Source organism: Carcharhinus amblyrhynchos, chromosome 12 (assembly GCF_965287045.1).
Source record: "Carcharhinus amblyrhynchos chromosome 12, sCarAmb.v2.hapA, whole genome shotgun sequence".
Taxonomy (NCBI): domain Eukaryota; kingdom Metazoa; phylum Chordata; class Chondrichthyes; order Carcharhiniformes; family Carcharhinidae; genus Carcharhinus; species Carcharhinus amblyrhynchos.
Genome location: NC_137335.1, coordinates 14,616,898 through 14,630,070, shown reverse-complemented (window position 1 = coordinate 14,630,070; position 13,173 = coordinate 14,616,898). Strand labels below are relative to the sequence as shown.

At 47.6% G+C, this 13,173-nt stretch overlaps 1 protein-coding gene across 7 annotated transcripts in view; it reads right to left on the bottom strand.

Moving 5' to 3' along the window:
* The window catches only part of syne1b (spectrin repeat containing, nuclear envelope 1b), a 415,064-nt gene that overhangs the window by 256,105 nt on the left and 145,786 nt on the right, over positions 1–13,173 (bottom strand). For 6 of the 7 annotated variants that reach the window (XM_080200097.1, XM_080200090.1, XM_080200089.1 and 3 more), the window contains 5 exons: positions 11,836–11,972; positions 7,136–7,307; positions 5,031–5,213; positions 1,712–1,855; positions 1,148–1,303 (listed from right to left, as the gene is read on the bottom strand). In XM_080200097.1, the coding sequence (XP_080056223.1) occupies positions 1,148–1,303; positions 1,712–1,855; positions 5,031–5,213; positions 7,136–7,307; positions 11,836–11,972 (792 nt within the window). The remainder of the gene's footprint in view (positions 1–1,147; positions 1,304–1,711; positions 1,856–5,030; positions 5,214–7,135; positions 7,308–11,835; positions 11,973–13,173) is intronic. The other variant, XM_080200095.1, reaches the window with a different exon arrangement.

Sequence of the window (13,173 nt, the reverse complement as noted above, 5' to 3'; positions counted from 1 at the left end):
CACACCAGTGTCATTGCACTCAAGTTCATGGGTGAATACACCACAGAAGGGCAACAGCAAAAGGGGGAAAGGCTGGCATGAGGCTGGAAGGTAACCAGATGCCATAGTGGCAAGCAGGCACAAATCTACAAAAACCTACAGATAGATACGGAGTTGATCCATATGGATGGGTGAGTTTGGAAAAGCAATTTAAAGTTTATTGATTAGTGTCACAAGTAGGCTTACATTAACACTGCAATGAAGTTACTTTGAAAATCCCCTTGTTGCTACATTCCGGGACCTGTTCGGGTACACTGAGGGTGAATTTAGCACCTAACCAACATGTCTTTCGGACTGTGGGGGGGGCGGGGGGGGGGGGGGAAACCAGAGTACTCAGAGCAAACCCACACAGACACGGGGATAACACGTAAACTCCACACAGACAGTGACCCAAGCTGGGAATCGAACCCGGGTCCCTGGCGCTGTGAGGCAGCAGTGCTAACCACTGTGCCACCGTGCACCCAGTTGATACAAGGATTCAAGGGCGCAGCTTCAGAGTAAAGGGACGACCCTTTAGAACAGAGATGAGGAGGAATTTCTTCAGCCGGAGGGTGGTGAATCTGTGGAATTCATTGCCACAGAAGACAGCGGAGGCCAGGCCATTGGGTGTCTTTGAAGGCAGAGACAGAGAGGATCTAGATTGGTAAGGGGATCAAAAGAAAGGACAGAGAATGAGGTGGAAAAGTTATGAGCCATGGTTGAATGGTGGAGCAGATCTGATGGGCCCAATGGCCTAATTCTGCTCCTATGTCTTATGGTCTAAAACTGAATTGAAAATTAAGGCGTAATATCCTGAAAATGGAGGGCAATGGGGAAGTGATGGCCAAGTGGTATCATTGCTATCACCATGTCAGCTAATGATCCAGGGACCCGGGTTCAAATCCCGCCATGGCAGCTGGTGAAATTTGAATTTAATGAAAGATCTCTGGAATTAAGAATGAACTTTGTCGATTGTTGGAACAAACCCATCTGGTTCACTAACGCCATGTAGGGAAGGAGATGTGAGAATCCATTGCCAAAGTCCTGCTTTGAGTAAGTTAGAGAACTGATTGGTTTCTGTTTTGTGCGTTTGATTTGCAAGCTGAACACATTCACCTCCGGGCCTTACCTTGGCTAAGTTACTTAAGGCTAAATAGCACGCGGACAGCTGAGATACTCTGTGCATAAAGCTTTTGTTAGATGCTTGCTCTTCCCACAGATGCTGGGCTTTCTCTTTCAGCTTGTTTATCTGGGGTTCACGGCTGGCTATCTCCTCTAGGACAGACTGAAAGGCACAAGCAGGGTTGCAAAAAACAAAACACATGTTACGGTGCATATCATATTTGGCAGGAGTGAGGAGCACAAAGAGTGAGGGATGCGGGAAACAGAAAACGACGCACATTCAAAGCACTTGGCCTGCGTAGCTACTTGTTAAAGACACACAGAGGGGACACGGGCTACAGTCAAACACTAAGGAGAAGCGGGATTACGGGGTGAGCAGAATGGAGGGCGGGGGAGGGGGGGTCCTCATTCACGAGGTCAGTGTGATAGGGTGGAGGTGATGGTCCCATTGCATCGCGGTGATGAAGGCAACTGTCCCCGCTTAAAGCGATCGGCTTTGTGGCGAGGCGCGCTCCGGGGAGGGGGGGTGGGGCCCTCCTCGACCCCGGTGCGTGCGGTGCGGGGACACTACCTGCAATCGGAACTGCTCGTTCTTCTTGGCCAACAGGTCGGGCAGTTGGGTGCTGCTCCCTTGCACGTCCGTTTCCGTGACGACCAGCCACTCCTGAATGGGCCCGACACCGGCTTCAAAGTCCTTCATCTGAGATTGCAAGTTCTGAGAGGGGGAGAGAAAAAATATACACCATTGGTGGCGGAGAACATAAGAACCTAAGAACTAGGAGCAGGAGTAGGCCATCTGGCCCCTCAAGCCTGCCCCGCCATCCAATAAGATCACGGCTGATCGTTTTATGGACTTAGCTCCACTTACCCGCCTGCTCACCATCACCCTTAATTCCTTTACTGTTCAAAAATTTATCTAACCTTGCCTTAAAAACATTCAACGAGGTAGCCTCAACTGCTCCACTGGGCAGGGAATTCCACAGATTCACAACCCTTTGGGTGAAGAAGTCCCTCCTCAACTCTGTCCTAAATCTGCTCCCGCTTATTTAGAGGCCGTGCCTCCTAGTTCTAGTTTCACCTGCCAATGGAAACAACTTCCCGGCTTCTATCTTATCTATTCCCTTCATAATCTTAAATGTTTCTATAAGATCTCCCCTTATTCTTCTGAATTCCAATGACTATAGCCCCAGTCTACTCAGCCTCTCCTCATAAGCCAACCCTCTCAACTCTCAAATCAACCTAGTGAATCTTCTCTGCACCCCCTCCAGTATATCCTTTCTCAAGTAAGAGATCAAAACTGTACATAGTACTCCAGGTGTGGCCTCACCAGCAACATAACCTCGCTGTGTTTAAACTCCATCTCTCTAGCAATGAAGGACAAAATTCCATTTGCCTTCTTAATTACCCGCTGCACCTGCAAACCAACTTCTTGAGGTTCCTGCACAAGGACACCCAGATCCCTCTGCACAGCAGCATGCTGCAATTTTTTACCATTTAAATAATAGTCCATTTTGCTGTTATTCCTATCAAAATGGATGACCTCACATTTACCAACATTGTACTCCATCTGCCAGACCATCGCCCACTCACTTAGACTATCTATTTCCCTTTGCGGACTTTCAATGTCCTCTGCACCCTTTCAAATCCAACCCTTCCAACACAGAAGTGACAATGGCCTTTTAAGAAGTGACGCCTTGGTCAGAATGTTAACCTCCCACCGCCCCCCAGCAAACCCCTGGGAGTGAGCTGGCAGTCAAGGGTGGTGTAAAGTCAGTAGGGTAGGGGGGATGGTAGTGGGTGCTATGCCCAGTGCCTCTCTGTCTCCACAGGTATTTATTTAACTATAGATCATGGAATCCTCACAGTGCAGAAGGAGGCCATTCAGCCCATCAAGACTCCAACAGACCAGGCCCTCGTCCCGTGACACCTACATATTGACCCCACTAATCCCACCTAACCTGTACATCTTTGACCAGCAAGTACAGTGGTGGGGAGGTGCGGGACCCACCCACACTTTGGGCAATGGAGGCTCTTAAAGGTGTATTAAACGGCCCTCCCTGCCACCACCACTAGTATTTTGCCACGGGTTGGTGTAGGGGGGAGTGGAAACTATACCATGCGGCTGCTAGGTTTGCGGGTGGGCCAGTGGGGAGAAGTGTGGGGGAGTGGTCCGTCCTATATAAATGTGCTTTTCCCAATTCAGGCTGACTGTGGGATATGAGCATCACTGGCTGGCCAATCTTTATTGACTATCCTTAATTCCTCACACAACCACTCAATATACAAACCTCACACAACCACTAATATATAAATCCCACACAACCACTCAATATATAAATCCCACACAATCACTCAATATACAAACCCCACACAACCACTCAATATATAAATCCCACACAACCACTCAATATACAAACCCCACACAACCACTCAATATATAAATCCCACACAATCACTCAATATACAAACCCCACACAACCACTCAATATATAAATCCCACACAACCACTCAATATACAAACCCCACACAACCACTCAATATATAAATCCCACACAATAATTCAATGTACAAACCCCACACAATCACTCAATGCACAAAGCCCACACAACCACTCAATATATAAATCCCACACAATAACTCAATATACAAACCCCACACAACCACTCAATATACAAACCCCACACAATCACTCAATATACAAACCCCACACAACCACTCAATATATAAATCCCACACAATAACTCAATATACAAACCCCACACAATCACTCAATATACAAACCCCACACAACCACTCAATATATAAATCCCACACAACCACTCAACATACAAACCCCACACAACCAGTCAATATACAAACCCCACACAATCACTCAATATACAAACCTCACACAACCACTCAATATACAAACCCCACACAATCACTCAATACACAAACTCCACACAACCACTCAATACACAAACTCCACACAATCACTCAATACACAAACTCCACACAATCACTCAATACACAAACCCCACACACAATCACTCAATACACAAACCCCACACAACCACTCAATACACAAACCCCACACAATCACTCAATACACAAACCCCACACAATCACTCAATATACAAACCCCACACAATCACTCAATATACAAACCCCACACAATCACTCAATATACAAACCTCACAGAACCACTCAATATACAAACCCCACACAACCACTCAATACACAAACCCCACACCACCACTCAATATACAAACCCCACACAATCACTCAACACACAAACCCCACACAACCACTCAATACACAAACCCCACACAATCACTCAATATACAAACCCCACACAACCACTCAATACACAAATCCCACACACAATCACATAACACACAAACTCCACGCAATCGCGCAATATACAAACTCCACACAAACACTCAATATACAAACCCACACAATCATTCAATACACAAACCCCACACACAATCACTCAACACACAAACTCCACACACAATCACTCAACACACAAACCCCACACACAATCACTCAACACACAAACCCCACACACATTCACTCAATACACAAACCCCACACTATCACTCAATACACAAACCCCACACACAATCACTCAATACACAAACCCCACACACAATCACTCAATACACAAACCCCACACAATCACCCAACACACAAATTCATAGCTATGAGAACATGCATGAAACTGTAAGTGTAGGAAAGAACCGGGGACCAGGAATGAGATGTGAAATATTACAGTGCAGAAAGGGGCCCCTTGGCCCTTTTGTGTCTGTGCTGGCTAACTGAAGAAAATTTCCCCTAATGAAAGGTTTGTCCTTTCCTTTAGTTTCCAGGTAACAGTTAACCAGCGGCTATGAGTGGGGTCCAACCTGTAAGGCCGCTTCTTTCTGGTGAAGGTTTGCCAGTAGGTTCTTCCAGTCCTCCTTGGCAGTGGACACCTTGGCCTGGATGGCCTCGGCCTTCTCTCTGCTGAGAATCCTGCTCAGCAGCTCTCCTTTAGAAATCAGGGTGTTGAGTTTGCTCTGGCAGGTCTCACTTTCTGACAGGAAGTCCTGAAAGCAAAAACAAAATGGCTGTCAGTCGAAGAGGAAGAGGAACCTGTATGCAAACGGTGGCTCAATTCTCCAGGACATCCTAAACATTCACCAACCGGTAAAGGGCAATCATGCAGGAAATGTGGCAGCCAATTTGTGCACCGTCAGATCCCATGAACAACAATTTAACAATGGCCTGATTTTTCAACGCATGTTGAGGACTAACTTCTGGTGAGGATACCAGAGAACCTCTTCTTCATAGCAGCATTCTGGGATAGAATCATAGAATAGAATCATAGAATCCTGCAGCGCAGAAGGAGGCCATTCAGCCCATTGAGCCTGCACCAACAACAATCCCACCTGGCCCTATCCTTTTAACCCCATATATTTACCCTGATAATCCCCCTGACACTAAGGGACAATGCATCATGGCCAATCCACCTACCTCACACATCTTTGACATTTACCTGAGCGCTGCCAAGTCTGATTTACCTCAGACTTGGCAGCGCTGGTAGTGCAGCACTTCCTCGCTACGGCACTCAAATGTCAGCCTGGGTAATGGCCTTAAGCCTCTGGAGTGGGACTTGGGCCTGGGCCCTTCTGGCTCACAGATAGGAGGGGCTCACAGCTGACACCGGTAAGATTAGTCAACAGCTAGCATCAGCGTAAAGGACAGAGTGGCCACCTTCTGCACTGCGGAGCAGTTCCACTTGAAGATGCATGTCTTAAGTTTATTCATTAATGTCAAGAGGAGGCTTACATTAACACAGAGTGGCATGGTGGTGCAGTGGTTAGCACTGCTGCCTCACAGCGCCAGGGAGCTGAGTTCGATTCCCAGCTTGGGTCACTGTCTGTGCGGAGTCTGCACATTCTCCCTGCGTCTGCATGGGTTTCCTCCGGGTGTTCCGGTTTCTTCCCATATTCCAAAGATGTGCGAGCTAGGTGGAGTGGCCATGCTAAATTGCCCCTTAGTGTCAGGGGGATTAGCAAGGTATATATGTGGGGTTATAGGAATAAAGTCTGGGTGGGATTGTGATTGGTGCAAGCTCGATGGGCCGAACGGCCTCCTCCTGCACTGTAGGATTCTATGGGTTCCATTAACACGGCAATGAAGTTACTGTGAAAATCCCCTAAGCGCCACGCTCCGATGCCCGGTTTTCTCTCCAGATCTTATGACACCCTGCCAAGGAAAACGGGGGCATGTTTCAGGCTGTCATACAGGGAGTGGGGCATAAACATGGCTGCACAGGTTTCGGAATGCCATCTTTAAATGGTGCCCCGATCATTAGAACGTGAGGAAATCTCCCCACCTCTCCCCTCAACCCCAGACCACCACAGAGTTGTCAGGGGCTCCCCTCCCCACCCTCTGAGCGTTGGCCCCTTCTCTCCCTCTCCCCCCCCCCCACAGTTCGAAGTGGTACCCATCTCCCCACCAACTACCCCCATCCCAACAGCCATCACCAGCCTCCCCAGCTCCTCCAACCTCTCACATCCACCACCACAAATCCCCCTCCACCCACCAATTAGGCTCCTACGGGGGGACGTTCCTTGGCACAGGTTGGCATGGACTTGTGCCAAGGAGCAGCGCCAGCGAGAACTGCGACTTCTGGATCTTGAATCTCCGTCGGCATTCGCATGGATGGCAAACACAGGGTCAAGAACGCCCCCATAAACAGTACAATATCCTCAGCCCAAACACAAAAAGAGAATTTTCACAGTAACTTCATTGCACTGTTAATGTAAACTTCATTGTGACGTTAATAAATAACTAATTCATTGCGAGTCACGGAAGCTAAATGAACAAACTGCACGGGAATTCCCCATCCCGTCCCTCCCCCTTCAATTAGTTTGTGTGTTTGTCGATGTTTTCCTTCTGGACACTTGCTCTGTTTGATTACACTGCCTATTCCTGTTGTAACTGCGCTGTGCGAACTGCCTACCTGCAGTTTCTGAATGATCGCAGTTGCCTCATCGATATTTTGAGGTGTGTCAAAGCAGGTAGTAATCTTCGTGTTGATCATCCACTGCTGAAACTCTCGGAAAGTTGCCCGGAAACGCTGTTCCAGCGCTCTTTCCTTGTGCTGACAGTATTTTGCAGTCTGTAAACAAAGGCTGCGGTGAAAAAGGAAGCAGGGAGACAAGTTTAGTAAAGGGTTCAGCATCAGAAATGTTACAGCCAGCCCTTCCCCTTCGCAGGAGCTGCCTCACTCTCTGTGTCATATAGAGTATTACAGCACAAAGTAGAAACCATTCGGCCCATCGCATCTCAACCGGCCATCAAGGCTGCCAACAACCTGTCTTGGCCCTTCCACGCCGATGCTATAGTTAAGAAAGCCCACCAACGCCTCTACTTTCTCAGGAGGCTAAGGAAATTTGGCATGTCCGCTACGATTCTCACCAACTTTTACTGATGCACCATAGAAAGCATCCTGGTATGGCTCCTGTTCGCAAAAAACTACAAAAGGTCGTGAACGTAGCCCAGTCCATCACACAAACCAGCCTCCCATCCACTGATTCTGTCTACACTTCCCACTGCCTCGGCAAAGCAGCCAGCATAATTAAGGACCCCACGCACCCCGGACATTCTCTCTTCCACCTTCTTCCATCAGGAACAAGATACAAAAGTCTGAGGTTGCGTACCAACCGACTTAAGAACAGTTTCTTCCCTGCTGCTGTCAGACTTTTGAATGGACCTACCTTATATTAAGACAATTTTTCTCTATAACCTCGCTGCGAATGTAACTCATCATTCTGCACCTTCTCCTTTCCTTCTCTAAGACCATAAGATATAGGAGCAGAATTAGGCCAATCGGCCCATCGTTTCTCCTCTGCCATTCAATCATGGCTGATATGATTCTCATCTCCATTCTCTCGCCTTCTCTCCGTAACCCTTGATCCCCTTATTGAACAAGAACCTATCTACCTCTGTCTTAAAGACACTCAGTGGCCTGGCTTCCGCAGCCCTCTGTGGCAATGAGTTCCACCACCCTCTGGCTGAAGAAATTCCTCCTCATCAATGTCAATGTACAGCATTGCTTTGTCTGTATAGTGCGCAGGAAACAATACTTTTCACTGTATCCCAATTCATGGGAGAAGAATGAATCAAATCAAATCAAGCACCTATCTATTCTAATTCCATTTTCCAGTTCCCAGTCCGTCACTTTGTATGGTACACTGTTTCAATTTAACTGCTTCTTAAATGTTGTAAGGGTTCCCATCCTGTTCTGTTCTGATATTTCATATATGACATAGCTTTAAATTGAGGGGTGATAGATGTAGGACAGATGTTAGAGGTAGGTTCTTTACTCAGAGAGTAGTAAGGGTGTGGAATGTCCTGCCTGCAACAGTAGTGGAATCGCCAACATTAAGGGCATTTAAATGGTCACTGGATAAACATATGGATGATATTGGAATAGTGGAGGTTAGATGGGCTTTAGATTGGTTTCACAGGTCGGCGCAACATCGAGGGCCAAAGGGCCTGTACTGCGCTGTAATGTTCTATGTTCTATTAGCAGTCAGGGCTCCCTTAGACCACACACAGCCCCCTGTCATGTGACACCAAGGCCACTCCAACACCCAGCCACCATTGGAGACAGAAGGAGACCGTGTTTTGTCCTGGTGTGGGTCAACCAACAACGTGACTGGCTCGGCACTTTTGATAATGGCTTCCAAAGAGCTTCTGCATTAATGATTTGGACGAGGGAACAAAATGCAATATGTCAAAGTTTGCAGATGATACCCAGTTGGGTGGGAGGGTGAACTGTGACAAGGATGCAGAGATCCTTCAGAATGATCTGGGCAGGTTGGGCGAGTGGGCTATCAATGGCAGATGCAGTATAATTTGGGTAAATGTGAGGTTATTCACTTTGGAAGCAAAAACAAGAAGACACAGTACTACCCGAATGGCTGTAAATTGGAGCAGGGAGTGTGCAGCGGGGCCTGGGTGTCCTTGTGCACCAGTCACTGAAGGTACGCATGCAGGTGCAGCAGGAGGTAAAGAGGCAAATGGTATGTTGGCCTTCATTGTGAGAGGTTTCGAGTACAGGAGCAGGGATCTGTTGTTGTAATTATACAGGGCCTTAGTGAGGCCACACCTAAAGTACTTTGTGCAGTTTTGGTCTCCTTTTCTGAGGAAGGATGTTATTGCTCTCGAGGGAGTGCAGCGAAGGTTTCCCAGGCTGAGGATGGCGAGATTGATGTATGAGGAGAGATTGACTAGGTTAGGATTGTTTTCACTGGAGTTCAGATGAATGAGGAGGGATCTCATAGAGACTTATAAAATTCTAACAGGACTAGACAGGGTGGATGCAGGGAGGATGTTCCCATTGGTGGGGGAGTCCAGAACCAGAGATCACAGTCTGAGGGTTCAGGGTAGACCATTTAGGATGGAGATGGGGAGACATTTCTTCACCCAAAGAGTGGTGAGCCTGTGGAATTCATTACCACAGGAAGTAATTGATGCCAAAACATTAAATGTATTCAAGAGGTGGCTGGATATAGCACTTGGTGCAAATGGGATCAAAGGTTATGGGGAAAAAGCTCAATTAGGCTATTGAGTTGGACGATCAGCCATGATTATAATGAATGCCAGAGCAGGCTCGAAGGGCTGAATGGCCTCCTCCTATCTTCTATGTGCCTGTATTTCTATCAAAATCACCTGAACAAAAATGGGGTGACTTCCATGACAGTTACACAGAATGGTTACGGCTCCTCATACCTTACTTTATCTAAATCTCTCACCGCATCCTTCCATTGCTTTCCCCTCATTCCCCTCATGTGGCAGCACAATGGTTAGCACTGCTGCCTCACAGAGCCAGGGACCCGGGTTCAATTCCCAGCTCAGGTCACTGTCTATGTGGAGCCTGCACATTCTCCTCGTGTCTGCGTGCATTTCCCCCGGGTGCTCCGGTTTCCCCTCACAGTCCGAAAGATGTGCTGGTTAGATGCTAAATTCTCCCTCAGTGTACCCAAACAGGCACCGGAGTATGGCAACTAGGGGATTTCACAGTAACTTCATTGCAGTGTTAATGTAAGTCTACTTGTGACACTAATAAATAAACTGTAAACGTAAACAGAGTGTCGGTTGATGAGTCTTTTCTCAGTATTGTGGTTCATGTTTTTGCTCGTCTACATTCTCTTTGTGGAGAATTGTACATTCTTACCGCTCTCCGAATAATGAATGGTAAGTGGAACAATCCTTTTGGCCAGTTAACCACCCAAACCCAAGGTGAAAATTAAGCACATAACCTTCAGTGTTGCACTGTGCATCTGGCAACATTATCCTTTCCTCTAATGCTTTTTTTTGATTTGATTTATTATTGTTTCTTGTGCATTATACAGACAAAGCATACCGCTCATAGAGAAGGAAACAAGAGGGTGCAGAATGTAGTGTTACAGTCATAGCTAGGGTGTAGAGAAAGATCAATTTAATGCAAGGTAGGTCCATTCAAATGTCTGACAGCAGCAGGGAAGAAGCTGTTCTTGAGTTGGTTGATACGTGACCTCAGACTTTTGTATCTTTTCCCAATGGAAGAAGGTGGAAGAGAGAATGTCCAAAGTGCATAAGGTCCTTAATTATACTGGCTGCTCTGCCAAGGCAGCGGGAAGTGTAGACAGAGTCAATGGATGGGAGGCTGACTTGCGTGATGGATTGGGCTACATTCACAACCTTTTGTAGTTCCTTGCAGTCTTGGGCAGAGCAGGAGCCCAGGCCAAGCTGTGATACAACCAGAAAGAATGCTTTCTATGGTGCATCTGTAAACGTTGGTCAGAGTTGTAGCTGATACGTCAAATTTCCTTCGTCTTCTGAGAAAGTAGAAGCATTGGTGGGTTTTCTTAACTATAGTGTCGGCACAGGGGATCAGGACAGGTTGTTGGTGATCCGGACGTCTAAAAACTTGAAGCTCTCGACTCTTTCTACTTTGTCCCCGTTGATGTAGACTGGGGTATGCTCTCCATTACACTTCCTGAAGTTGATGACAATCTTCTTCATTTTGTTGACATTGAGGGAGAGACTATTGGGCAGCACGGTAGCACAGTGGTTAGCACTGCTGCTTTGCCGCTCCAGGGACCTGGGTTCGATTCCTGGCTTGGATCACTGTCTGTGCGGAGTTTGCACATTCTCCCCGTGTCTGCATGGGGTTTCCTCAGGGGGGTCCGGTTTCCTCCCACACTCCAAAGATGTGCAGGTTAGGTTGATTGGCCGTGCTCACATTGCGCCTTAGTGTCCTGAGAAGTGGAGGTTAGAGGGATTAGTGGGTAAAATATGTAGAGATATGGGGGTAGGGCCTGGGTGGATTGTGGTCAGTGCAGACTCGATGGGCCAAATGGCCTCTTTCTGCACAGTAGGGTTTCTATGATTTATTATTGTAGCAGCACCAGTGTTAAACTCCAGCTTTGACATTGTCCGGCTGGCTAGCGTGAAGAAGGCCACACAGACTGAGAAACTTGGCTCCAAAGAAAATCCACACTTCTAACAGTGCAGCACTCCCTCAGCGATTCCACCCATGAAGCTGCCTCGATAGGTGAGGCCAATGCCTAGAGTCTGATGCCATCATTATTTGCCTCAAAGGTTACTGAGTAAGCCCAGGGCTAAAAACTTGCTGCATCAGAATGAAGCAGGCCAACTTCAACCCTTTACCTGTTGTACTCTTTAATCAAAGAAGAAACTTTATCGGAATGCGAGCTTAAATCTTTGGAAAATCTGCAGAGATCGTTTAGTTGTGTCTTCAGGGATTCGCTGGTACTTTCAGCCTCTTTCAGAGCCTCTTCTGTTTCCTAAATCAGAAACAAAGGTCACAGAGTGAGTCCCTGCGGGAGTGCCACAGATTACAATAACATTCATTCCCCACAAAATACACTCATAGAGTGTTCCATATTCGCGCATAGCAGTCAAACCATGTAGAGGTGGCACTGTGTGTGGGGCAGAATGATAGAGAGTGTGTGTGTGTGTGTGTGTGTGGGGTCGGTGTGGGGGTCAGAGTAACACTGTGTGTGTGTAGGTAAGAGTGACAGTGTGTGTGTGGGTTAGAGTGACAGTGCGCGTGGCGGTAAGAGTGACGCTGTGTGTGGGTTAGAGTGACAGTGTGTGTGGGTCAGAGTGACACTGTGTGTGTGGGTAAGAGTGTCACTGTGTGTGTGGATCAGAATGAGAGTGTGGGTAAGTGTGACACTGTGTGTGTAGGTCAGAGTGACGATGTATGTGTGTAGGTAAGAGTGACATTGTGTATGTGTTTGTGTGTGTGTTTGTTTGTGTGTGGGTCAGAGTGATGCTGTGTGTCTGGGTAGGAGTGACACTGTGTGCGTGGATAGGAGTGACACTGTGTGTGTGTGTGTGTGTGTGTGTGTGTGTGTGTGTGTGTGTGTGTGTGTGTGTGTGTGTGTGTGTGTGTGTGTGTGTGTGTGTGTCAGAGAGTTGGTCAGCATGGGTAACAGGGATAGAGAGGGTTTAAGCTTATTAGTGTCACAAGCAGGCTGACATTAACACTGCAATGAAGTTACTGTGAACATCCCCGAGCCTCCACACTCCAGCGCCTGTTCGAATACACTGAGGGAGAATTTAGCATGGCCAATGCACCTGACCAGCACATCTTTCAGAATGTGGGAGGAAACGGGAGCACCCAGAGGAAACCCATGCAGACACGGGGAGAACATGCAGAGTCTGCACAGACAGTGACCTGAGTCGGGAATCGAACTCAGATTCCTGTCACTGTAAGGCAGCAGTGCTAACCATGCCTGGGTGATCCTGTACCCGTGTTGGCCATGAGTGCAAACGGCAACTTGGGTGCAAAAATCTCACGAGAACCAGAAAGTGGGATTCTGAGTGGTGAGATCTCATTTCCCAATTTGCTACAAGCCTCCCCCCACCAGCTCCCCCCCCATCTAAAGCTGGTAACAGATCAAGGTTCCTGCCCAGAAAGGTTGACACTGCCAGGGCGAGAAAAGGTGACAGTATCTGGGTGGGATGGGGCGAGGTGGA